This window comes from Aspergillus homomorphus (assembly GCF_003184865.1).
Source record: "Aspergillus homomorphus CBS 101889 unplaced genomic scaffold BO97scaffold_35, whole genome shotgun sequence".
Lineage (NCBI taxonomy): Eukaryota > Fungi > Ascomycota > Eurotiomycetes > Eurotiales > Aspergillaceae > Aspergillus > Aspergillus homomorphus.
The window spans coordinates 144963-169012 of record NW_020291921.1 but is presented as its reverse complement, the minus strand read 5'-3'; the positions used below and the strand labels follow the sequence as shown (position 1 = coordinate 169012).

Here is a 24050-nt window from a genome sequence, read left to right as displayed (position 1 = left end):
ATCGATAACCTTAGTCGCATCCGGTTTCCAACTCACCTAGCTAAGACACCCCTTGACGAGCAATAATTAGACCTCGATAATCAAATAATGGCTGAAGTGACGTACCCGTTCTCACCAGATCATCTACGCATGCAAACTGACCTTGCATGTACAGCATGGGATTCCTCGGTACGCCCGTAAAGGGGAGAGGACTGAAGAGGCTCGCCAACAGGAGCTTCGCAAAATTGAGAAATATCGAGAACTCGAGCAGTGCGTCCGAGAAAAGGTACGTCGAGCCATTAATATTAGAGCAATAATGCGCATCCTAACAGTAGCAACCAGGTTGCGACGCACGAATACACGCCAGAAACTCTACAGAAGATATCCGAACTGCTGAGCAGCAATCCCGAGTACTACACAGTATGGAACTACCGTCGGCAAGTCTTGCGAAGTGAGTTTTCGCGCGCAGAATCTAGTGACTCGGACGAAACGACTGCAAATCAGGTCGCTGCCTTGATCAAGAGTGACCTGCTATTTCTTATTCCCCTACTAAAGAGCTTCCCCAAGTGCTACTGGATCTGGAACTACCGCGTCTGGCTTCTGGATGAAGCCAAGCGCCTGCTCCCTGCTTCGATTGCCTGTCGATTCTGGCAAGAGGAATTGGGCTTGGTAGGCAAGATGCTTAATCTAGACAGCAGGAACTTCCACGGTTGGGGTTACAGACGATTTGTCATAGAGACTCTCCGAGAGCTCAAGTCTGCAGAGCAAACCGACGAAGACATGACCAAGGCTGAATTTGACTACGCAAAGAAGATGATCGGCGCCAACCTGTCAAATTTCTCTGCTTGGCACTATCGCACCAAGCTGATCCAGCGATTGTTGAACGAGCAATCCGCCCGCGATGAGGAACGAAAAAAGATGCTGGATGACGGTATGCTACATTATTTTTGCCAAGTGGCGCAAACACAAGCGTCTGACTGCGTGGACATGCTAACAAGTCATTCCGGAAGAGCTGGAACTGATCCATCGTGCTTTGTGTGACCCATATGACCAGTCATTATGGTTTTACCACCAGAACTTGATGTGCGTCTTTGACCCGGCTGTGGCGGCCCAGACGATGGCACCCAATCTTAGTGACTCGGACCGCTTGGAATATCTCCGACGGGAGATTGAGGAAATTGAAGATATGCTTGACGGGGCAGAAGACTGTAAATATCTCTACCAAGCCTTGATCGACTGTACATTGCTGGCTTGGAAAGTGGAGGGGATTACTCCCGGCGATGGGCAGAAACGGGCGGTATTAAGCTGGCTTGCGGAATTAAAGAAGTTGGACCCGCTGCGACAGCGACGGTGGCTGGATTTCGAACAATCACTGGGCTGTTGAGCCGATCATGATCATCCCTTGCCGACCGGTCTGGGTACTCCGCATCAGAATTTGATAGACAGCTATTTTCGGGGTAAATTCATGAATTTTTGTTTCCCTGTCTCTAAACCCCTTCTCTCTACGGAGTAAACCCTTGCTTTTTATGCTTCATGTCTTACATACATAGCATCATAGGCACCGATGGAGGTCAACTAAAGATAGCAGGATGCATAACTAGTTAGTGTGCGTTTGATCTAAAGGTGGATATTGGCGAGTTTCAGAATAATAGGTGTGGCTCCAGAAAGGAATGTTGCCCTCAGATATCAAAAAAGACTATCGAAATGGAGTCCTCCACCCAGGAACCACCCACGAGTTAGTGGGATGAAAGGAAAACAAGATGAAACATTCTGTCTGCGAACTTTGATCTTCGATAAATAGATAGTTAGATAATGCACTACCAGGCACTGTCACCTCTCTCTCTCCTATTCATATTGACAGTCAGACAATAGACTGCTAAATAGATCAACCAGGTCTTCTTTCTCCTGACTACTAATAATAATGGATTAGTACCACCAACAATAATACTCTAGGTACTAGTTTAAGGGGGGGAAACACCATTCATTCAACAGTGATCCATTCAAACGGAAAGCATACGAATTACCCCGAATCGAGACCTGTCCAGTCGGGGAATAAGTGAATGCCCACCGTTGCTTTCCCTCTACAATTTCAGCTCCTACAGTCTCTTGCTTGTTCTTCTTCAACTCTCCACTTTGCGCAATCTTGCGACCAGCGTTGACTTACACAACACACCAAAAGAAAAAAAGGGAGACAACCTCCTGGATTGACCGACCTACTGGGAACCGATCTTCCTAGTTCCGTGGCACGGTCCTGGAATTCCACCCGTTGGTTCTGGGTCCATTCATTCCATTCATCCCCATCCATCTCCGTTTATCCAACCTCTCGCTGTCTCCCCCTCCCCCCTTCCTCTTCTTACTAGACTATCCTCCCAAGTCTCAACTCCTCACCTACAAACTCCACCACCAGATTAATTTCTCTCTTCTGACCACCGTCGGTGGCTACCGTCCCATCTCCCGCCTGCCTCCACCTCCCTATCATGGAAATTTCACTGTCCTGACCTCCTCAATTGCTGCCCCCCTCCCCCCCCACGTATCGCGCGTGTATTCAGCCTCTTGTATCAATCGGAATTTCCAATCTGGAAACCAACTGGTCTTACATAGTTTCGGCCCCCCCCCAGGTGGTCGGGTCTAAAATATGTCGTCCTCCAGACGCAATAGCGAAACTTACGAAGGAGTGAGCCTTTGACCTCCATACCAGAACATCTCCGATCTCTTTGAGGGCCCCATAATGACAACTTTTTCGTACCAGGAATCCTTTGATGATGCACCTGAATCTCCGACTTCACACGCTGGCCTCAGTGTCTCCATCCCCCAGAGTTCCTCCTCGCGATCGTTGACCGACAGCCCCCCGAGCGGATCGAACCTCACACCTCAATTAACGGAAGCACCCCCTTTGCCTACGAGTTCTCAGGAGACAACAGAGACCGTCGAAGAGAGCGATGTCGCCAGTATAGACAGACAATCCGAAACGGAGGATACCCCTCGCAAGAACAAAAAATCACCATTGCTGACCGCGCATCGGTTGTCGACTACTTCTCTCGACGAAGTAAACCTTACCAGCAACAAGGAGGAGGAAGAGTCACTCGAGAACCAGCGCTTGAGCCAGGAGCTCAAATCTGGCACACCTCCACCACTTGTCTCTAGAGACTCACTTTCGTCGCAGAGCTCGCGCCTGCAGGGCTCATCTAACGGCCCTCCCAATGCGGCTCCCGCAAACAAAGCGGCCGCTCCTGCACCACCCCCGCCGCCAACACGTTCGTTCACCAGTCCGTTTGCCTGGCTTTCTCGGAGCTCATCCTCCAACAAGGAGGTTAAGTCACCACCACCACCACCACAGCCGCGCCGGAACACGGCTGCATCGATCTCTACCCTCTCCAGCAACCCTGACCCTGCTGGTCGACACCATGACGGAGAAGATCCGGACGGCACAGGCTCCAAAAAACCTCGACGAAGCAGTCTGAAGGATCAATTCAAACAGCTCAGACTGCGAGACGAAGGTCTCATATCGGAGAACGACGAAGCAAGCGTCGCGTCAGGACGGGCCAGCATCAGTCACTCCGCAGGAAGCCCTCCGAGCATCCCGGAAGAAGGCGAAAGCTATACAAGCGTCACCCCATCCGCAGCATCGCCCTCCAATGGAGCATCGACCGTTAATCCGAATCTGCCTCCGGGTACAGTTGCAGGCTTCTCAGCCTCAGCGACGGACGCGTCCGCACCGGTAGATTGGGAGCTCTGGCAGCAATTGGTCAATCGCGGTCCACACGCGCTGAAAGGAACGAACTCGGAGGAGCTTAATGCCGCTATCAAACGAGGAATCCCGCAAACCATTCGAGGAGTGATTTGGCAAGTCCTGGCTGACAGCCGCAATCCTGAGCTGGAAGAGGTGTATCGGGAACTTATTGCCCGTGGTACAGACAAGGAGAAGCAGCGAGCGGTCAATGGCACGGCCAATGGAACAGGCGAAAAAGACTCCGCGAGGTCGTCCTCTCGCTCGTCAGTCCGCTCAGAGCGGTCCGCCTCTGTGGCGCACTCGATTAACGGCTCTTCGAGCCCTTCGCATGAGCTCGATTCCGAACGGCTGGCCAAGGAACAAGCAAAGAAAGCGAAGGAGGAGGCGTTGGCGCTACAAAGGCTAGAGAAAACGATCCGACGTGACTTGGGCGCTCGCACGAGTTATTCCCGCTACTTTGTTTCTCAAGGGAACCAGGAAGCCTTGTTCGGACTGTGCAAGGCGTATGCCCTGTACGATGAGGGTGTGGGATATGCCCAGGGAATGAACTTCATCGTCATGCCCCTGCTCTTCAACGTAGGATATCCACACACCCAGAAGTCAACGATTTATGCTGACCTTTTTGTAGATGGATGAAGCGGAGGCATTCACACTTCTTGTCAAGCTGATGAACCAATACGGCTTGCGGGAGATGTTCATCCAGGAGATGCCGGGTCTTCACCGCTGCTTGTATCTCTTTGAGCGTCTACTGGAGGACTTTGAGCCGGCTCTCTACTGTCACCTCCGGCGACGCGGCGTGCCTCCACAACTGTATGCAACGCAGTGGTTCCTCACCCTCTTTGCCTACCGATTCCCCTTGCAATTAGTCCTTCGTGTGTACGATCTCATTTTTGATGAAGGCCTCGAGAATGCTATTCTCAAATTTGCTCTTGCCATCATGCGCCGAAACGCCGACACGTTGCTGGAAATGAAAGACATGGCGCCCTTGACCACGTTCTTGAAAGAGCGGCTGTTCGACGTTTACATCGACAGGCAACCGACTCCGTCCTCGATCCTAGAGTCGGGATTCTTTGGAAGCTCGGGGGCTGCCGACAAGGAAGTCTATCGCGCGGATATCATGGTACAGGACGCTTGCGCCGTCCCTCTCGAGCCCGAGACGCTCAGTGCGTATACGGCTGAGTGGGAGGACAAGGTGCGGACGGAGAAGGAGCGCGAAGCGGAGCTTGAGAACCTCAAGCACACTGTGGCTATTCAAAGTGCCCGGATCCGCCTGCTGGAGGAGCAAAACGAAGCTTCGGACAAGGAGCACGTTCAGCTCGCGTCGGAACTGGTTCACATCAAAGTCGAGAACGAGGAGTTGACAGATATCAATGATGCATTGAAGATGCAAGTCAAAGAGCTGAAGATCGTGGTGGACAAGCAGCCGGCGGAGGTGGAGGAGAAGCTGCGCACCGAGATGGACCGCATCATGCAGCGCAACCTGGAGGTTCAGAATGAGAACCGGTCGATGGTCGAGCAGATGGCAGAGATGGAGAAGGAGCTGGTGGAGGCCAAGATGAAATGGGCCGAGGTAAGCTTGCTGGCACTATTTCGGGTCATACAGTGATATACTAACTACCATCTCTAGATTCACGAAAATCACGAAAACCTCAAGCAGAAATGGAGTGACCTCCGCAAGGCTCTTGATTAAAAGCCGCGGGGGTTTGTATAATCTGACCAAGCATTTAGCGATGAATGGGTGGGTCGCCTGGCTTCGCTGCTATTTTTCTTCATACTCTTCCTCGTTCGGGCTCCTTGACGGCATTTTTGAGCCATGTTGTACTGTACATTTTAAGCGGCTGGCAGGGAGAGGGGGAAAGAACTCTTGGGTACCTTTGTACTTTTAATCCCAGGGGATGAAGGGCGAGGAAGTCATGTTAACTGTTTCATGTTTATGTTTTGTTTTTTTCTTTTCGTGTGCTCGAGTACAGCAGCGAACTCACCCGGGGGCATTCAGCTATGATTGATTGATCCAGCAACATGCATGCATGCATACATACAAAGAGCCAAGTCATGAACTGGATGGTATACATCACAGAAGGAGTTGTCTAGAGTAGAAACTTGAATCCAAAATAACTCTTCACTTGACCTTTGGCCTCCTCTCGACCTCGCCAAAAAGCGAGAAATACTCAACCGAAACAAACCTATATACAACCCCCTAACCCCCTGTTCCCCGAAAGAGAACCCCCCGGAAAAGATTGAATTCATCAAAGGATATTCTCAAAATACGTCGTCAGCACCTCCTCCCGCACCGGCGCCGCCACCGCCTTCAACGCCTTATGCGCCTCGCACTGCGTGTCATAGTACTGCATATCCTCCAGCGACGCGAACGTCGTCTTCACGCTGAGGTTGTACCCCTTGTTGCGGGGGTCCGGGAACGATGCGCCCGCCGCCGCGCTGACGATGTATGGCTTTCCGTCCTTTTTTTTCCCTTTGAGATTTAGTTACCATCCTTAGGGTCATGTGGGTTGTTTGGGGACATGGGGTTTGGGTTGAAATCCCCGTGGGTTTGGGTTGTTGGCAGTATGTACTGTACTTATATGCGCAAACGTACCTTGACGGCTGTTTTGGCAAGGATCTTGTATTGTTCTAGGACGCGGTCGCGGCCGGCTTCGTCCGGGATCTTGAAGAGGGTGATGCGTTCGATTGGGGCCATTTTCGGGAGGCTGCGCAGCATCTATATTTTGATCACTTAGGAGGGTTGTTTTCTGGGATTGGGGGGGGGGGTTTGGAATGGATGTTGTGTTTTGAGGTTGGTTGTATGGTAGTGGGAAGGAAGAGGTAGTTGAGGCCGGGGAGGGTTTTATGTATCGGCGGTTGTGGGGTAGTTTGGAGTGTATGTAGTCTTGGTCAGCTTGAGGTGCGGGGGGCTTTTTGTATCATTGATCACATAGGCTCTATTTATGGTGAATGCTTATTGCTACTTGGTAGGACCGTCGTGATGAAGGTAGTTCTCAATGTTATAGGAAGGAGGGAGGGAGGGAGGAGGGCTTCCGACGGATGTCGGCTGGCGTCGGGTATGGTCGGTTCGGGGTCATTTGTTGAATTGCTTGGTCCTTTGGGGTATACGGTTAAATTGTTGCAACGGTCGATCTCCTCCTATTTAGATACTATAATGGCTGGAAATTGCTTTCTGTATTGTCATAGATCGTCTATTGTTGTGCTCAATGTATATTCTGGCTGTGGCTGTTACAACAAACTGCGGAATTCTTTCCTCGCGCCCTCTTTCCGCCCCGGCTATTCTCCTTGCCGATACTGCGGAACCACTCCCCCTCTCTGTCTGTCTTGTCGTGTCCTGTCTAATACATTCTTCATGCTGTAACTGGGGACAAGTTTCCTCGTAGAGCCTGCTCTCGTTCGAAAGCCTGAAACAGGCCCTTGAAGTTGCCCGCGCCGAACCCGTCGAAATTGTTCCGCTGGATCACCTCGAGGAACACTGTCGGTCGCTCTAGTATGTGTTTGGTGAAGATCTGGAGCAGGTAGCCCTTCTCGTCGAAATCCACCAGGATATGGAGATCCTGCAACTTGTCAATGTCCTCGGCTATCTTGGGTCCACCACTCGCCAGCCGCTGCCGCAGGTCGGTGTAGTATTCGTCTGGGACGCGCAGGAACGCCATCCCGCGCTGCTTCAGTCGGCTGACCGCCGTGACGATGTCGTCCGTCCGGAAGGCAATGTGCTGGACTCCGGCGCCACCATGGTACTCGACGAATCTAGTGGCAATCGTCAGCTCAGCTCAGCTTTGCGCCTGAGAGTGCGGATGGGCAGGGACGCACTCTTGGACCTGGGACTTCTTCTTCCCCGATGCCGGCTCGTTCATTGGCATCTTGACTGATTCGTTGGGCGAGGCGACGACGATGGAGCGCATGGCCGAGTACTCTCCGCACATGTTCGCGTCGTCCACGGTCCAGTAGCGGTGGAAGCCGAAACACTCTTCGTAGCTATATTTCAGCTTAGTATGCATGTTTCCTGGAGTCGGGGGCCAAGAGGATGGCTAGAGAGTCGTACTACTTCACTGCAGAATCAAGACAGTCCAATTGATGATTCCCCACGCAGTGGTCGACTTCGATCAAGTCAATCGGTGGAAGATTCCGGTTGATCGAGTCCTTCTCAGTCACTGCAGCAAACTGGGGAAAGAAAGGCCCCGTATAATTCTGCCGGTTGATCAGCGTATGAGACACCGGTCCATACGCCGCTACAGTAGCGAAGCTGATAGTACCATTATCCCCATCTTTGATAGTCCGCGGCGGCGTGATGGTCTTCGCACCATTGCAGACGGCTCTCTTCGAGACGCTCTCGACATCACCTTCAATCCGAAATGCGACATCCTTTACCCCGTCTCCGTGCTCGGCCAAAAATGTCTGAACACCGGATAACATGAGCGCTTCATCACTGAATTCGTCTATAATAGGAGCGCGGCCAGGCGAAATAAGGACAAAGGTGCAGTCTCGGTTGGCAACCACGTAGGCCACTAGAGTCCGCGAGCCTGTCTCGGGGCCTCGGTACGCGACATGCTCGAATCCAAGGCGCGTGACATAGTAGCTTGCGGCTTGCCTCGCGTTGCCCACGTACCATGTAATATGATCGAAGGCCACGATTTCTGGGCCTAGATCTGAGGGAAAGATGTCCTTCTCATTGCAAGTGGAATCCTGCTCGTTGTATGATGAGTCTTTCTCGTTGTAAGATGAATCCTTCTCTGTACCGGATTTATCCTTCTTGGCCCAAGAGAAAATAGCCATGGTGTGAGCAGAACTGCCGAGAAGAGAGCAAAAGAAACCACCGTTGGATTTGACTTTGCTGCGAAGCGGATTGGACAATAAGCCTCGTGCGAGCCAGTCCAAACTTTTCCTACATCACCCCTTCTTATATCTCTGACCGCTTGCTAAGCTCTGGGTCCGTGGGAGCCAGATGGGCTCTGATCTCGCCTTGACGAGCAAAGAATATGGTTTCTCTGGACGTGTTACTGGCACGCGTTGTGCCAGGTTTCAACCGTCTTCCTCTCAAGTTTTGAACGACAAGCAACTAGGTTCAGCCGCTGACATCTCCATTACAAGCTCCTACCAAGGCAGATATCCGTAGAACCAAGAAATGGCCCTCGATCATATGCCAGCCGTTCCCTTCCAAGAGCTCCAGCCCTCAGATGTCATTGACAGGCTCCGGTCGACTTTTGAAGTAAATTTTGTAGCGCACCACTTCAACCACCTCCAATTCGTCGGCGTCGTCCCCGGCTGAACCCGCCGGCTTTGCTCTGCGCTGCACGATGGCAAGTGGCTTCGGCAGCTTCTTCACCTCGCCTGTGATGCGTTGGTAGCGTCCGACGTACAGATAGACCCGCTTCATCCATGCTGTGTCGTCTGCGGGATCCTGCGGTGAGTAATCGGGGAACATGAGCTTGCCGATCGGGGTCTCGAACACGGATGCGTCGGGTGCTTCGGCTGAAGAGGTGGTGGCTTCGTCTTGGGATGGGATGTTGATTGTTCCCTGGAGCTCTAGGAGGGCAAGGCCAGAGGGCGTCTGGAGGAGTTGGGGGAGAGGGTTGGGGACGCGTGAGGGCGATCGCGACGCGCGCGGGTGGAGGGTGATGGATGGCATTGTGGAGGGGTGAGGTTGTCGGGATCGAGAGACTTGACGAGAGATTGTTCTTTCCGGTGAGATCCGGGATCCGGGCGACGGTTACAAGTAGGAGCAATAGACTGGCTGTCTCTGGTCGGTTGGAGATCAAGGTTGGGTTTCTTGAAGACGACGAGGGAAAATTAGCGCGTCGAGGATGCACCCCTCGCGCGGTATCTTATCGGCTGTCCCCTTTGGCTACGTTCGACAATCACATGAATTATGGTCTGCCGCAGCTTGAGGTTCTGATTTATCTATCGTGTTTGTTCGATGACAGACCTTGAAGAAACCCGTAAACTCGAATAGCCGATCGATGAGTGGAGGTCATGAGAGTAGATCCTAAGGGAGAAAGATAAAAACTCTATAGCGTTCATTACTGGAGAATATTTGCCCAACATTATGCCAAGAAGATTCAGCCCACGAAATGCTTAATCGCCCAACATCTCGGATGAGACTTCGTAACAGAGAGCCATTGCCTGTTGGGAGGCTGTTACTGTCTAAGGTCGATTTATCAGATGTACCTGGCCGGGTTGGGGAGCCCGAGAATATCCCATGCACCAAGCGCAAGAAAGAGTGCAATTCGGGTATCTCTTATGAAGAGATGTGGCGGTGCTGTGCCTTCAGGACGCGCCTTCTTGCAGATCAGGCACTCTGCGCTAGCAGACCCTGATTTGAAAGATCCATGCTGACCAGTACTGTGGCCACTTGAGCGGGCCGCACATGTTGGCGGGTCATTGCGTCCACTGGCAATACACCGATCTGGATTAGAGACAAGACTCGAAGGATACATCCAAGCTTGACATGAAGGCCGTCTATCCGATTCAGCTGTTGCGGTAGCACGCATTTTCGAGATTTTGGAGACCCCTTATGGCCTCATTGACAACCTCGTCGCCTGTCGTGCCCGCAGGGCCTTGCATCTTGCCATACCGCAGGTCACTCAGATCACCGACCAGATCATTGAGATTGGACAAGAGCGAGCTCGCCTCCCTGTCGACTTCAGCTACTTCCCGTTCAACGTTAGAGCACGCCGCCTGCATAGCGTCGAGCAGACTGGGCACCGAATGATAATCGGACATCGAGTTCGTCTGCCCGAACAATTCAACATCCATGTCCATCTCACGCTGGTCAGACGCGCTCATGCCATCAATGCCTGTCTTCATCAAGGATTTACGGAGCTCTGCCTTCTGGCGGTCACCTTGGACTGTTTCCTTGTCGATATTTTCGTTGACCAGGTCCATATCTTGCTCGCGGATCTCTTGCAGCTCACGATAGAGAACCCGGATGTGGGGATGAGAACGCAGCCTCTTTGGAAAGAGCTCAGTAAAATGCTGCAATGACATGATTGTTGGCAGAGGAGCTGGGGCCAAGAGAAAATTGCTCAGAATGGCGGTCTCTGAAGGTGCCATGATGGGTCGTGGTGGCGTAGGAAGCACAAATATAACACTTTTGACCAGCGAGAAATCCTCAACTCCCCTTCGCGGGCAGAGATGACCCTTCTGCTTGCTATTGAATGATAATTGGTGGCTGTTGTGTTACGCTTAATCGGGATAACTCGCGTTCCCAAACCAATCAGAGATTGTAGATTGCGATACAGTGGGCGAAGAAATTAGAAGGAGAAGCGGCTTAGCAGAGAAAAATAGAGGTGTTAATGTTACTGGATAAGAGCTGTAGCTGTGTAGGTTCGTAGATATAATAAATGAGGTTGTTTATAATATCCAAGAATGATACAGGGTGGCGGAGAGAGAGAGAAGGAAAGGAAGGGCGAATGTTCCAATTTAGGCCACCAGGCCGTGACTTGCCCTTCTGGACGCGTTTCTTCCACTGCTTCCGCTTCCTCTTTCTTGCCCCAACCGCGACATGCGATAACACTCTCTACCACCTCTTTCCGACCCATCCTTCTTCAAAGTCCCAAGAACACTCTCAACGCCTGTGGCAAATTGATCTGTGGCTTCAATTCTTGTTTGTGAGACATCTCACCACTTCTCCATCGATTTTTGATAATTAACATTGACCTAGTCTAGCGAATTGAGTAATATCATCTCTCTCGAGAAGATCAATTCCACTCCTCAGTAGTTGGTTTAATCTCCAGCTCGAGGCTGCACTATCTTGGTTTCAAGCCATTTCTTTCCATCAGCCCTCTTTGCCTGCTCGAAGATTTTAGGCACATTAGTGCACGTGCTGTTCAGGAGCGAAGGCACTTAAACGGGGGTGAGACGAGCAGTAACCCTGAATCAGGAAAGACTCGCATCTCCTGAATTCTTCTCGCGATTTGGTGCAGTTCAGGCATCAGACTCTGGGTCCTTGACGATACGCACCTTAATCATTGCGGCTGGAGAAAATCTTCCAAGTTGAAACATCACTTATCTCTTTTTCAAGATGGCTCCTGCAAGCAATATGAACTACCAGAAGGACGAGAGAGTCCTTTGCTTCCATCATGAGATCCTATATGAAGCTAAAATCCTTGATCTGAGGCATATGGATCCGGAAGACCGCAAGAGTCCCTTTGAGTACCTGGTCCACTACAAGGGATGGAAGAACACGTACGTCTCAACCTCCCCGCTATCACCACAATCGCTGTCCTCCTTGAATTCTGTTGTCACTGGATCTTTGACCTTGATAAATCGTGTCTTTCCTTCGCGCTTCATCTTTCTGGAAGAGAAGGTGCCCAAACTTGTCTGTCATCGTTCAGGTGGCTGCTGTTACTCTAGGCCGGAGGAGCGGGATCACACGACCTGGCTGACTGACATGCTAATTTTTCTGTAATTAGCTGGGATGACTGGGTACCCCAGGATCGACTTCGTAAATTCACAGATGAGAACCGAGAGTTGGCCACGACTCTTCGCCGCGAGGCTGAGGCAGCTTTCCGCCAGAAGAATGTGAAGACCTCCGTGAAGAAGAGGGGAGGCTCCGACCGCAGTTCCGCCCGGGGCAGCGAGGAGAGGCAAACCTCAGTTCCCGGCCGCGGGACGAAGAGAGCACGAGACAATGATATTGAAAAGGTTCGTCTGCTTCTAGTATTATGTTTTAGATTTAAATTTCACAGTCCTTGCACATTGTTACCAGTGTACAGTGGCAGAGCGATTAGGGCCCTTCTATATGCATGGTCAATTGGCTAACAGCAGCAATACAGGAAGAAAGTTTCTATGTCCGGCCTTCAGTGCGGATTGTCATGCCAGACAACCTGAAATCTCTTCTGGTTGATGACTGGGAAAACGTGACCAAGAACCAGCAAGTTGTGGCCTTGCCGGCCAAATGCTCAGTCAGCCAGATCTTGGATGACTATGTCAAGGAGGAGAAGCCCAAGAGGACGAGCGCGGCCGACCTGGACGTGCTCGATGAGATAGTCATGGGAATACGCGAGTATTTCTACAAGGCCCTCGACAAAATCCTCTTGTATCGTTTCGAACGGGAACAGTATCGAGTGATCCGCAAGAGGTGGGAGGACGGCAATGGGGAATGGGCCGACAAAGGTCCTCTCGAGACCTATGGGGCAGAGCATTTGACACGGCTTTTCGGTGAGTCCACAGTTTCCGTTAATTGCAATGAGAGTGCTAACCCATAGTGACCGTAGCGACCATGCCCGAGCTGATCGCACAAACCAACATGGATGCTCAATCCACGAACAGGCTTCGGGAAGAGCTCTCCAAATTCACAATCTGGTTGAGTCGAAACTCGGCCAAGTACTTTGCGACTAGGTATACGAATGCCAGCAACGAGTACATCGAAAAGTCGCGCGGTGTTACAAATCCGGCTCCAGCCACCACTACCTCGCGTCTGGTCTGAGGCAGTTCGATTGAAGCTAACGTCGCATACCGTCCGTCTGAGTATTAATCTTTTCAGTTATTCTTTTCTTGGCCAATTTTGTGTCGCGGACTACGGTTTAAGCACTGATATTATGGCGTCTTAATGTTTGCTATGGATAATGCTCTCACTGTAACATTATTAGGATAGATAAGGCGAACATCCTGGCATTCAAATTGAGTGACACCTTGTCTTATTATTTATGAGATGATGATTCCTGTTCAAGGACTGGAGAAGCGTCGATTGACTGGACATGCATGGCATTCAAAAATTCGACGGAAATGTATCAACCTTTCAACAAGCACGCGCGCAACACAGCTCACTTACGTAGAACCTCCACACAAGCCTCCCAAGCGCTTGGTGAACAAAAATTATCACTTCTTTTAAACGCTATACTCAATACCTGTCAGCCACAACAATTATCATCGAGACAACCCTACGCAACTAACTGCCTAGCATCATCCACCGCGCACCGCGCCGCGCGCTTCAACTCCACCTTCCAATCCGCTTCGCGGAACTTCTGCCACGCGCTGAGCCCCTCCAGCGGCGGGATACTCAGCGTCTCGTACCCCTGCTTGATGATCCGGTGCACCTCGCGCGGACTCAGATGCTTCTTCAGGTTGGCCGGCACCGGCACAGGGCTCTCGCCGTCCTCCGTCCCGCCGGCATCGCCGCCCTTATCCGCGACAAACAGAAGGGTGTAGAAGTGCGTGGACACGGCGATCAGCGTCTCGATCGCGGCCACGGGGATGTCCGTGCTGGCCGGGTCCATCGCCGCCTTGGGGATGTGGCCTGCCCCGATCCCCGAGGTCGCAACAGGGTTGTGGATGGAGCTGCTGGTGGAGGCGCCTTTGAAGTGGTACACGTCGCGGAATTTGGCGATGATGGGTCCCGTCTCCACGAGCTTATAGAAGAGGTCGTCGTACGAGGCTGGGTCCGGGAGGAAGGTGTCGCCTGCGGAGACGCAGAAGGCGATTAGGTTGACTAGCGTCGTGGTGAGGGTGTGGATGTGCGGGGTGCTGCTCAGTAGGTCGGATACGTAGCTTGTCAGGAAGCGCATCAGGGAGAGCAATGTGCGCCATAGTTCGGACCAGTGGTATGCGAGGCGGATTTTGTTCTTGGAGAGGTGCGTGAGGAGACGGAGGAAGATCGCGATGCAGTGGCTGTGATTTTTTGGGGTATGGTTTAGAGTTTGCAAGAGGTATTTGCAGTGGGAAGGGTGCGTAGCTTACCTGTAAAGATTGACGTCGAGGCGACGTCGGAGGTTGTGCGTGAGGGTATCTACGAGGATGTCGAAGATGGCTGTTGTCAGGACTCGTTCGCCGGTGACGAGGGGGAGGTAGGGTTGTTTCTGGCGGCAGAGTCGAATCTTGCGCTTGCTTTCGTCGCTGCAGAGCTGCTTGCAGAGCGCGTTGTCTTCGGAGATGATGCGAAGAGTAAGGAGATTGAGCTCGGCGTAGTGTGCGGTCCTTGGGGATCGGTAGGCATGTTGCAGGAGGTAGGAAGATAGAGAGAGGAACGCCGCGAATGGGGATTCCTCGTTGTCTTTCTCCGGGGCTAGGCTGATGAGGTGAAGTCCAAACAGTTTGTTGGCGTTGATGAAATCGTATGTAGCTAGGAGCATCGCTGCCTGTTGCGTCGGACTGGTTTCGTTAGCCGGTACATAGGGCAGAAAGACGGTCGAGGGCCGTACAGAGATGCAAATAATTCCTTCGCTTCCTCGGCAGTCGGTGGGCTCGGGCGATCCTTCTTACCAGAAGTAAGAGCGCCCAAGCCAAAGTACATCAACGTGCTAATTAGCGTCCAACCCTCCGGAGAGTCGTCCTGCACGGCGACATATCCGTTCCTAAGGCCTCCACAGGAGGCGCCAACTCCCCTGGCAATCTTTTGGATGCTCGCTTCGTTCACAAAGTCGTCGAGCCTTAACTGGTACGGGTTCTGCATTTCGAATTTGTTGTAATTTGCTAACAAGCCGAGAAGAAGGAATGGCTCGAATATTTGCATGGGCGTCTCAGACTCTTGAACGAACTGTGTCAAAAGTCAGTTTGGCTATGTTGGTGTAACCTAGAGGTGGGTGAACAAACCTTCATGATAGAAGGGAACAGGTCGCGATGCGTGAGATACGAGACCAAGCTGGTCTTGTAGGCGCCAGCAGCCATTGCAATGGCAGTCTTAATTGCCTGAAGTCGTAAGGCATCTGGGTTGCCGGTCAGCGACTAGACGGCACCATTCACTTTAGGTGGAAGCTCACAGCTCTTGCCGTTGCGGATGATGCCATCCAAAACGGCGACAAAATTGTAGATCGCATGATCAACATTGTCAAGACCAGCAAGAACGGTGATGACATCGGAGCTGGGATTAGTGTATTTTTTCTTCAATACACAGGCTAGAAAGACCGTCAAGGTCTACCATCTTGCTTAGCGATTGGGGTTCGGTCTCAATAAAGATGTACAGTACCTTACTCACCTCGAGAGCATATGAATCAACGGGGCTGGACCCTGAGGCAGCTTCGCGTATGGCACGAGTGAAAAGCTGCTGGGTTTGAGACTGCTGAGAAGTCAGCGATGGTCAATTCACATCTTGAATTTGAGGATCACGTGGATCATTGACCTGTAAATTGAGGGTTTCATCGGGGCTGAGCTGATCTAGGAGTGCATTGAGCCGGCTTCGATCCGGGGGCAACAAGAAGAATTCCCTCCAGAATCCTTCCGAGGGCTCTACATAATCCGTAGTCTGCTGAAGTGGTCAGTTATATGTAAGATAGAAGCCAAAGTGGACGCTCTACCTGGAACAAATTCTCGTATAGTTGCACGACCTTCGGTTTGAAGGTTTCCGGTCTACTTTGCTGGGTCAAAGGGGAATCCATTATGCTAAGGATTGTTGGATGGTCGGCATGAAGCACAAGACCATGACCAGCACTAAACAACAAGAGCTAAAGAGTTGAGGCTGATCTAAGTGCCTGGGTGAAGAGGAGGTTGTTATTGGCATCTCATGCTTTGGGAGTTCCAGGGCCGCGGTTGTCGCCTTGTTCCTTTTTCTGCCTCTTTCGGCCATCAATCCCCACCGCAAGCCACATCCCCTATCAATGCCAGCATGTCACCAATGCCCTCCCATCCTTGCACGAGCCAGTACTTTTGTTCTTGGAGCTACTAAAGACTGCGATCTAGACTAGCACTCACTTGTAGCATTTCATCCAATAATTAAACTGTCCCCAATGTGCCAAATTTACATTAGCTGGCTAAGTTCTTTCCTCTTTGAAGATGATGACATAATCAGGGGGTGTGTGGTAGGTGAAGTTTGACCATGTGGCATCCTCAAGTAGATCCTCTGAGGGTACAAAGGTAATGCTTGAGCTCAAAGCAGTCTGAAAAAAAAATCCTGCGATTTAACACAGATATCGATCCGAGATAGGGTCTTTCTCCAAGGGTTCAGATCAACTTGATCAAGCCTGTCGAGTCATTGCTGTACAAATCCATAGTACTGTACAGTACATACTTATATTTCATTAGTAAGTGATCGAATGCGGAGGAACGCATTTAGTCATCTGGTCGACACCTGAGGTGCTCAGGTGCCAGCCAATTCATTAGTAAGAAAATGATGACCATCCGAGAAACTTATCGGCCAATCCTGAAACAGTGAAATCAAGCATCAGAACCCACCAGATCGTATGAATGGGGGATAAAATAATCGGAATGATCAATGGACAAGTCACTTAAGACCAGTCACTGGTCAGTAATTGGGTCTTTACCCCAGTCTCACTCCATTGGTAATGCTTAGAGCCGCAGAGCGCAGTGGCGCCACCTGACTGTGTAGAAACACCTCAATGATGATTGGCTGGTTTAGTGCTGGCCCTGACGCTTCTTAACCGACTCGGGACCCGACCCGGCATTCTTCCGCCCCCCCAAACAGAACTCGATCTTTCCCGACTTAACTCTCATCATCCTTCTTGCATCCCTCTTGTCATAAGCATTACAGTGACGAACCAACTTCTTAAAATCCTGTGGCAGATTATCTACGGGCTACTTCTATCCTTTCATAGATCTTTGCTATCAGCTGTTCTTACACCGCTTCATTTCCCACAGTCACAATGCAGCCTTTGGTGACATCATCCGCCACGCTGCTCAGCTTGTTGAGACAGTCGTCCAGCAGACGCACAGTGCAGACATACCGTCTGTTCTCTTCCTATGGCAACTCGCACCGGTCCTCATCGAAACGTGATATGCAGACTGCCACCGCATACCGGCCACACAGTCTGCCCACCTCTTTCCCGCCTCCTCGGACCTCAGGGTCCTCAGACAATTCCATCGCTGCGGACTTCCCCTCATTCCGCGAGATGGCCTCGCCTCAGCTTCCCGGACAACAAGCCTATTCACCAAATCCCGGCCTGTCTGAAGGCGAGGCGCAGAAGCTCAAGCCCACTGAGACCGTATCCACTGCTGCTCCCAAGACTACCGAGAAGCCCCGCAGAAAACTCCGCGCCCGCAAAGCTGCCATGAAAGTGACTCCGGTAGCGATCGAGCAACTTCGCAAACTCCTCTCACAGCCAGAACCCAAGATGATCCGTGTGGGAGTGAAGAACCGAGGCTGCTCTGGCCTCGCCTACCACCTGGAGTACGTGGAGAAGCCGGGCACTTTCGACGAAGTCGTTGAGCAAGACGGCGTCAAGGTCTTGATCGACAGCAAGGCTCTCTTCAGCATAATTGGAAGCGAGATGGATTGGCAAGAGGACAAGCTCAGCAGAAGATTTGTCTTCCGCAACCCCAATATTAGTAAGCACCCTTTGGCTCACTAGACAACCACTTGAAGCGTCTACTAACCTGTTTTCGCAGAGGAAGAATGCGGCTGCGGTGAATCCTTCATGGTATAAGGTGCTTTCGGCGCTTTTATACAATCTTGATATTGCTTATTGGATGAATCGGGTTTTGCGTTCCTATATGCATTGGATGGCGTTTTTGCGGGCGGTCCCCTTCGGCGAATGAATTTTTTTTCTCTCTCTTCTGTTGAACATATCTTGATTCCCGGGCACATAGCCCACTAACTGTGCAATATATTATTTCTTCTCTCTTCACCTGTGGATGATATATAATAACCCGGCCGGCAGAACTGCAACACCAATGAGGCGATATGTGGTGACCTAATCGCCTTCATTACTCGTGTGCGGAAGGCGAACAGCCGCCAGCGAGCATCCCCTAAAAATGGGATCGGTATAGCTGAGCACTCTAGCTTGTCTTATCACAATGTCGTCCCTAGCATGATAGCTAAGACAATTTCATCGCAGTTTCTGAATGCATTTGTGCGTATAAAGTGTTTGAAGGATGCGCAGGAGCAGAGGCTTTAAGTGAAAATGCTCGGGCAGCAGTCTGAGGAAGAATAGACATGAATTGTCAACTCGATCAATTGACATGGGTAAACCTGCTAGGCGGCTTGAAGGAGGCTTGAAGCAGCTTATACCAGGTCTGACCTAATCGGGGCCAAGCGCTAGCCGGGACTAGCCCGCAGTTTCAGCATGAACTCATAAACCGTTTTCTACTGTATCTCCAGATCTAGTAGGGTAGAATAGTGGACTAGACCTAGAGCGGTTCAGTCGCATTGATGAGGTGCATCATATAGACCGGGGAACATTAGTACACATCACGTGGGGGATATTCCGGGCATTTCAGTTCAGCCCATCCTCCACTTTATCAGCTTATCAACGCTCCCCTTTCCACGCTTCATCCCGCACCATACCGCTAGCTTTACTACAACAATACCTCCGATAGACACGCAGTCGATTTTCAGTCTACAACACCGACACAATGTCTATACCGACCTTTCTCACACCCGATCCCAGCCTCACACCGGATCCTTCCTCCGAGGCCCCGCTCTGCGTCACCATCCGCTTCTCAGCCTCCATCCCCGACCTCCCGCTCGACATCTTCTCCCCGGAGACCACCACCTCCGCCGGCCTGAAACAGCTTATCCGCACGCGCCTCCCACCGAATCTCTCATCTCACCGTCTCCGTCTAATCTACGCCGGCCGCGGCCTCGAAGACACCACCCCGCTAGCCGCATCCCTCAAACTCCCACCCCCGTCCTCATCCTCCGCGCGCTCCACCCCCCGGCCCCCCGCCGCCGCCGCCGACGACAACGATGCATCCACACCCTCAAAGGGCAAAGGCAAAGCCCCCGTCCGCGACCAGCCCCGCCTATACATCCACTGCTCGATCGGCGACATTGTCCTCTCCGCCGCCGACCTCGACGCCGAAGCAAGCCTGGCGTCCACCCTCCAACAGGAGTCGCAGTCAGGAACAGAAGAAAGCGACAGCGATGCCCGGCGGCGCACGAACCAGACCTTAGCCTCATCATCATCGTCGCCATCGGGAGTACAGTCCGCGACGACGACGCCCGCGCCCAGGGGCTTCGACCGGCTGCTGGCGGCGGGGTTCACGCCCGCCGAGGTGACGGCGCTGCGGTCGCAGTTCATGGCCATCCAGGCAGTCTCGCGGACGCCAGATACGATGCCCTCTGGGGCGGAACTGCGGGAGTTGGAGGATCGGTGGATGGATGAGGGCTCGTCGGCCATGGCGGCCGGGGCGGCTGGTGGTGTTGCTGGTGGTGGGCCCGGGGAGGGAATCTCGTTTGCGGACGACGATGGTGGGTTTGGGCCCGGCTCTCGCGGGGCCATGGATGATATGCTTTGGGGCGCGGTCATGGGGTTCTTCTGGCCTGTGGGTTGTGCGATGTGGTTGAGGCGCGAGGAGGGCGTCTGGAGTTGGCGGAAGGGGTTGGCCGTGTTTGTTGGCGTCGTGGTTAATGTTGCCTTTGGGGCGATGCGGATTATGAATTAAGGTCTTGGATGGTGAGGGTGGTTGTTCAATGTTTGTCCTTTTTTTTGGTTCTTTGGTCTACTTGAGCGTGATACCCCTATGAGTTGTGTTTTTGCTGATGAGGTCGTTTGGGGATTGGTGGAGACATGGCTAGTGCGTGCTTGGACACAATGGCCTTGGATTAGAGCTGGAAGGTTGCTATCATACAATATTCCGTGAAGTGGTCTGCATCGGCAGACTTGTATATGTCGTTAACAAAGTAATACAAAGGCAAATGTTCATCCCATGGTAACGCCTGCTGGAACCCCGCGCTCAGTGGAACTTGCTGTAGATCACAGCGAAAATCAGAAGAATCAACACAGTAATGATCGCAATGGTGATTAGCCTATTCGTAGCCATCCTGTGATAGGCGTTAGCACTGATTCGTAACAGTGGCAGGTGCTGCCGGTTTCGCGGACGGGGTCATTACCTACGGGCCATGCCCCTCAGTGTCTTGATACTGGTATCAACATAGCCTTCACTCTCCAACAGCCGACCCCGAGCATTGATGATGGTCTCCCGCTGCTGGTTCAGATCCGCCAAGGTGTTGCGGCCGATGTCCTCGGTCTCGAGAGCGATGCGCTGGCTCTCCTGGAGCCGGGCGGAGCTGCGCTCCAGGCGCTCTGTGCCAGACAGTAGCTGTTGTCGCTGCTCCAGATGCTCGTCCTGCGGATCGTCCGTGTACCGGTCGCCGAAGAGGGCTTTGCGATCGTCCGACAGAGACCGCAACTTGCGCTTGGCTTCGTCAACATCTGTCGCGTAGTTGCGGACGCGGGTGTTGATCTTCGATCGGGCGGAGGAGGGGATGTTCTGTTTTTCCATGCGCATTTGATCCAACTGTATCCGGGAGTTGTTAGAAAAGGAACGATGACATCGCGGCGGGGTTTAGTGTCTTGAGGACAGGCAGCAGGCAAACGCACCAATTCCGTCGCCTCGTCCAGCGCTCTTTCCGCGAGTCGGATTGCAGACTTTCGTTGTTCACCGCTGGATTCTGAGATCTGATCTAACTTCTGGTTGAGGTCGGCCTGCACCAGCTTCAACTCGGTCTCGTAGCTGCTGAACAGCTCCGAGCCGGCATCGGTGTCCAACGGGTTCGACATGGTTGGTATGGATGTGATTTTTTTACTGCTGGAAAGCGATGGCTATTGCAGGTAGCCTCGACAGTTTTAAGCAGGGCGATTGAAGTAGCGGATAGATAGGGGTGGTTGTGGATCGGATAAAGCGGAGAGATTGGCCACTGTACCCTCGTGGTGGCTGGCCGGTGCTCCTGCTGGGTCTAAGAGGAATTGAGCCCACCCGCAACCTCAACGATCAAGCTACTAGTACAGGGAACAGATTGGAGTCGAGATGGACGACTTCACGCTTGAACAATAAACACAAATTGGGCCGATGAAACGAGAAAGGATGAAGTGTGGAAGGAGAAAGTGACCGAGTCAGTAATGCATGATGTGCCTATCCTCTTGTCAACCAGGAACGGCGGCCGCTTTCCTTCTTGCCCTGCACGTGACGGAGCTGGTCCGAGGCTGTTGTTTCCGGCTGACGTCGACATTTATTCCTTATTTACTTGTATCTCACTTGACTGTCACCACAACTCGGTTGGGCATTCCTTCCATTGCTCCTTAGTGGAGCCAGACGAAATGGTTTGTAGTTTACCATGAGATATTCAGACTCAGACAAGTCAATTGTATTATTATTCGATATACATTCCCCCCGCTTATTGTTGGCCCCTCTTCTTTCCGCCATTGTAGCCTTGGCTGGGTGGAGCTGGAACGGAACTCCTCTTTATTATGATTTATGATGTCTTGACCGCCATCGAGCGTCGCTTCCCTTTGATTGATCTATAAATTAACCCACCCAAAGGTCACGCTCCTCATCCTACAGATCTGCATCGGGAGGATCTCCTGCTTCGCCCAAAACATGAATCCCCTCGGCTCATGAGTATTCATACTAAGCTAACTTACCCCTCGTTGTCTTCGTCATATGATGTGATCACACCGGGAAGCCACATGAGGTCAAATCGGAAGCAACAGTAGGGTAGAGGCTCTGACCGTGCCTGCGCTGGTAAGCCTGTCGCCTTGACTTCCTTCATCGAGTCTCGCAAGCCACTTTCTATATTACAACCGTCGATGGACTCCCCTCTGTCCATCTCTGGCGAAAGAAGGGAGAAAGCATCCGTACGTTTGGAACAATAGACCCAACCCTTGAACTGAGCAACACCATCCAAAGAGCTAGCGATACATCGCCATCATCGGACTGGAAAACCAATGGCCGGAGTGACTGTCAAGCGTCGTCGTTCCCATGCCAGTCTCCCAGCCAGAGCGTGTCGCTATCATAGGGGGTGGTTGCACGGGAATCACCTCGTTCTGGGCTCTGCAAAACTCCGACCATGACGTCCATCTTTTTGAAGCATCCGATGCTCTTGGTGGGCGTATCAAGTCGCTACCGTTCGAGCACGATGGTATTCAAGTCAAAGTGAATTCAGAATCGCCAATCTATAATGTTGAGACTTCTCGTCAGTGTGATTACCTTACAGTGCCCTATTTGCAGGACTGATGCCAAACTAGCCAATCTGGATTCATTGCTGCGCTGCCTGGGGATCTCAACCACTAGTTACCGATTCAGCGTCAGGACAAATGACGGTGCTAGCAGTTCCTGGTGGAGTGACAGCATACTACGCAGCATTCTTCTTCGTCCTTGGGTTCTTTCTCAGAAAGAGACTTATGCTGTACTACGGGACATCATCTGGCTTAGATTCCTAGCCATCGATGTGCTGGATCAGAACGTCCATTCCTCTAGATCGAATGACCTTGCGTCGTGTCTTTCTGCCCAGAGCTATCTGTCCAAAGAAGGATACTCGGACAGTTTTCGTGATAGGTATCTAGCTCCAATCCTTTCAGTGCTATGGGGTACAAATGCTGGTAAGCTCCTTTCACGGCTACCCGTCAAAGTCGCTATCCGCTGTTTGTATGACCATCAATTGCTCTGGTACCGGCAGAATGTTCCGGAGTGGCGTCGTATTGAACTTGGCGCGCACCACCTGGTGCAAGTCATGTCTCGTGATTTTGATTCTTCGAAGGTGCATCTAGACGCTAGAGTTCGGCAATTGACCCGATACGACAAAAGGCTCTACAGACTGGTTACGGCTGATGGCATTGAGATGGACTTTGATCGCATCATCTTCGCTGTCGATGGGGAGGAGATAATGCAGATACTAGGACCTCAGGCGAGCGCGCAAGAAAGGAAGATCATCGGTGGTCTGGGGACGACTAAGAACATCTCCGTGTTACATTCGGACTCCTTAGTTGGTGAAGGCCTAAGGTCTTTAGCTCATGCTGCGGCAGCGGACGGCTGGGGAAGCGCTGCTCATCATCTGAGCCAGCTTTTGCGCGACAGAGAACGTCCTACGGCCGTTTACAATTACATGCTGGAGCCCTACGTGACTGGGAGCTCACCGAACTCAGCATTCCGAAAGTCCAGTCTTAGCTATACTATCAATGCCTTGGAGGACACTCCAGCTTCCCTCTACGGTCCAATCTACATAACGCTGAATCCATTCACGCCACCTCACCCTAGCGTTGTCCAAAGTGTATGGGAGTTCACTAATCCAGAGCCAACCTCCAGCACGCTCCGAGCACAGGATGACCTTAAGCTCATTCAGAACCAAAGAGGCCTGAGCTACGGATTTCGCTGGACAGGTCGTGGACATCTCGAAGATGCCGTCACTGCGGGCTTGAGGATCGCGATTGAAGATCTGAACGCGGAAGTCCCTTTTCATGTTGAGTATCAATCAGAACCTTTTGCGGCGGACCTTACCCGGCCCAGTCTGGGTCTTTCGATTCAAATCATACGGACTCTTCTTCGGATTTTACAATTCTATATCCTCATTTTAGCCTTGCTCATTCCCATGCTGCCTGGTCCAGTCTCGCGGTTAATCGCCCGTTACCGCCCGACAACTACAAGCACAAATGCCAACAAGCTATCTTGAAGATATCACTCTACATAGAATGACGAAATGTTTGCCCTCCCGTCTACCAGTTCAACTTAGATC

The 24050-nt window shown here is 51.9% G+C and overlaps 11 protein-coding genes across 11 annotated transcripts; 6 read left to right on the top strand and 5 right to left on the bottom strand.

Annotated features, from left to right (window-relative positions):
• Positions 1-2: 2 nt before the first annotated feature.
• Positions 3-1363, top strand: BO97DRAFT_445241 (Rab geranylgeranyltransferase BET4; the record flags this gene model as incomplete). The annotated part of the gene is made up of 4 exons (XM_025698525.1): positions 3-96; positions 155-265; positions 322-910; positions 978-1363. The coding sequence occupies exons 1-4, from the start codon at positions 88-90 to the stop codon at positions 1361-1363; spliced, it is 1095 nt and encodes a 364-aa protein (XP_025548884.1). The 5' UTR covers positions 3-87.
• A 941-nt stretch (positions 1364-2304) lies between these two features.
• Positions 2305-5750, top strand: BO97DRAFT_395736 (putative GTPase activating protein (Gyp5)). The gene is made up of 4 exons (XM_025694047.1): positions 2305-2653; positions 2729-4285; positions 4338-5279; positions 5337-5750. The coding sequence occupies exons 1-4, from the start codon at positions 2615-2617 to the stop codon at positions 5397-5399; spliced, it is 2601 nt and encodes an 866-aa protein (XP_025548883.1). The 5' UTR covers positions 2305-2614; the 3' UTR covers positions 5400-5750.
• Positions 5751-5839: 89 nt separating this feature from the next.
• BO97DRAFT_407490 (Dabb family protein) lies at positions 5840-6675 on the bottom strand. Its single transcript, XM_025695651.1, has 2 exons — positions 6303-6675; positions 5840-6168 (listed from the first exon to the last, which is right to left on the bottom strand). Exons 1-2 carry the CDS (start codon positions 6402-6404, stop codon positions 5956-5958), a joined length of 315 nt encoding a protein of 104 aa, XP_025548882.1. The 5' UTR covers positions 6405-6675; the 3' UTR covers positions 5840-5955.
• A 282-nt stretch (positions 6676-6957) lies between these two features.
• On the bottom strand, positions 6958-8485 carry BO97DRAFT_395730 (4-hydroxyphenylpyruvate dioxygenase family protein; the record flags this gene model as incomplete). The annotated part of the gene is made up of 3 exons (XM_025694046.1): positions 6958-7459; positions 7523-7687; positions 7755-8485. The coding sequence occupies 3 exons, from the start codon at positions 8483-8485 to the stop codon at positions 7060-7062; spliced, it is 1296 nt and encodes a 431-aa protein (XP_025548881.1). The 3' UTR covers positions 6958-7059.
• An 85-nt stretch (positions 8486-8570) lies between these two features.
• On the bottom strand, positions 8571-10797 carry BO97DRAFT_374133 (uncharacterized protein). Its single transcript, XM_025692925.1, has 2 exons — positions 10197-10797; positions 8571-9387 (listed from the first exon to the last, which is right to left on the bottom strand). The coding sequence occupies exons 1-2, from the start codon at positions 10760-10762 to the stop codon at positions 8883-8885; spliced, it is 1071 nt and encodes a 356-aa protein (XP_025548880.1). The 5' UTR covers positions 10763-10797; the 3' UTR covers positions 8571-8882.
• A 762-nt stretch (positions 10798-11559) lies between these two features.
• On the top strand, positions 11560-13277 carry BO97DRAFT_159203 (MRG family protein). The gene is made up of 4 exons (XM_025690210.1): positions 11560-11896; positions 12124-12355; positions 12487-12871; positions 12928-13277. The coding sequence occupies exons 1-4, from the start codon at positions 11733-11735 to the stop codon at positions 13137-13139; spliced, it is 993 nt and encodes a 330-aa protein (XP_025548879.1). The 5' UTR covers positions 11560-11732; the 3' UTR covers positions 13140-13277.
• A 113-nt stretch (positions 13278-13390) lies between these two features.
• On the bottom strand, positions 13391-16135 carry BO97DRAFT_445234 (ARMH3 family protein). Its single transcript, XM_025698524.1, has 8 exons — positions 15943-16135; positions 15768-15890; positions 15624-15704; positions 15409-15562; positions 15242-15354; positions 14851-15185; positions 14390-14800; positions 13391-14320 (listed from the first exon to the last, which is right to left on the bottom strand). The coding sequence occupies exons 1-8, from the start codon at positions 16021-16023 to the stop codon at positions 13594-13596; spliced, it is 2025 nt and encodes a 674-aa protein (XP_025548878.1). The 5' UTR covers positions 16024-16135; the 3' UTR covers positions 13391-13593.
• A 932-nt stretch (positions 16136-17067) lies between these two features.
• On the top strand, positions 17068-18433 carry isa1 (Fe-binding Fe/S cluster assembly protein ISA1). Its single transcript, XM_025694045.1, has 2 exons — positions 17068-17926; positions 17987-18433. Exons 1-2 carry the CDS (start codon positions 17245-17247, stop codon positions 18022-18024), a joined length of 720 nt encoding a protein of 239 aa, XP_025548877.1. The 5' UTR covers positions 17068-17244; the 3' UTR covers positions 18025-18433.
• A 570-nt stretch (positions 18434-19003) lies between these two features.
• Positions 19004-19978, top strand: BO97DRAFT_315889 (DSC3 family protein; the record flags this gene model as incomplete). Its single annotated transcript, XM_025691265.1, has 1 exon — positions 19004-19978. A coding segment is annotated over one exon (975 nt), but the record flags the coding sequence as incomplete, so codon positions are not given.
• Positions 19979-20119: 141 nt separating this feature from the next.
• On the bottom strand, positions 20120-21471 carry BO97DRAFT_395708 (v-SNARE protein VTI1). The gene is made up of 3 exons (XM_025694044.1): positions 20923-21471; positions 20433-20839; positions 20120-20363 (listed from the first exon to the last, which is right to left on the bottom strand). The coding sequence occupies exons 1-3, from the start codon at positions 21100-21102 to the stop codon at positions 20276-20278; spliced, it is 675 nt and encodes a 224-aa protein (XP_025548875.1). The 5' UTR covers positions 21103-21471; the 3' UTR covers positions 20120-20275.
• An 829-nt stretch (positions 21472-22300) lies between these two features.
• Positions 22301-23987, top strand: BO97DRAFT_427141 (uncharacterized protein; the record flags this gene model as incomplete). Its single annotated transcript, XM_025697180.1, has 2 exons — positions 22301-22514; positions 22567-23987. The coding sequence occupies 2 exons, from the start codon at positions 22301-22303 to the stop codon at positions 23985-23987; spliced, it is 1635 nt and encodes a 544-aa protein (XP_025548874.1).
• Positions 23988-24050: the final 63 nt, after the last annotated feature.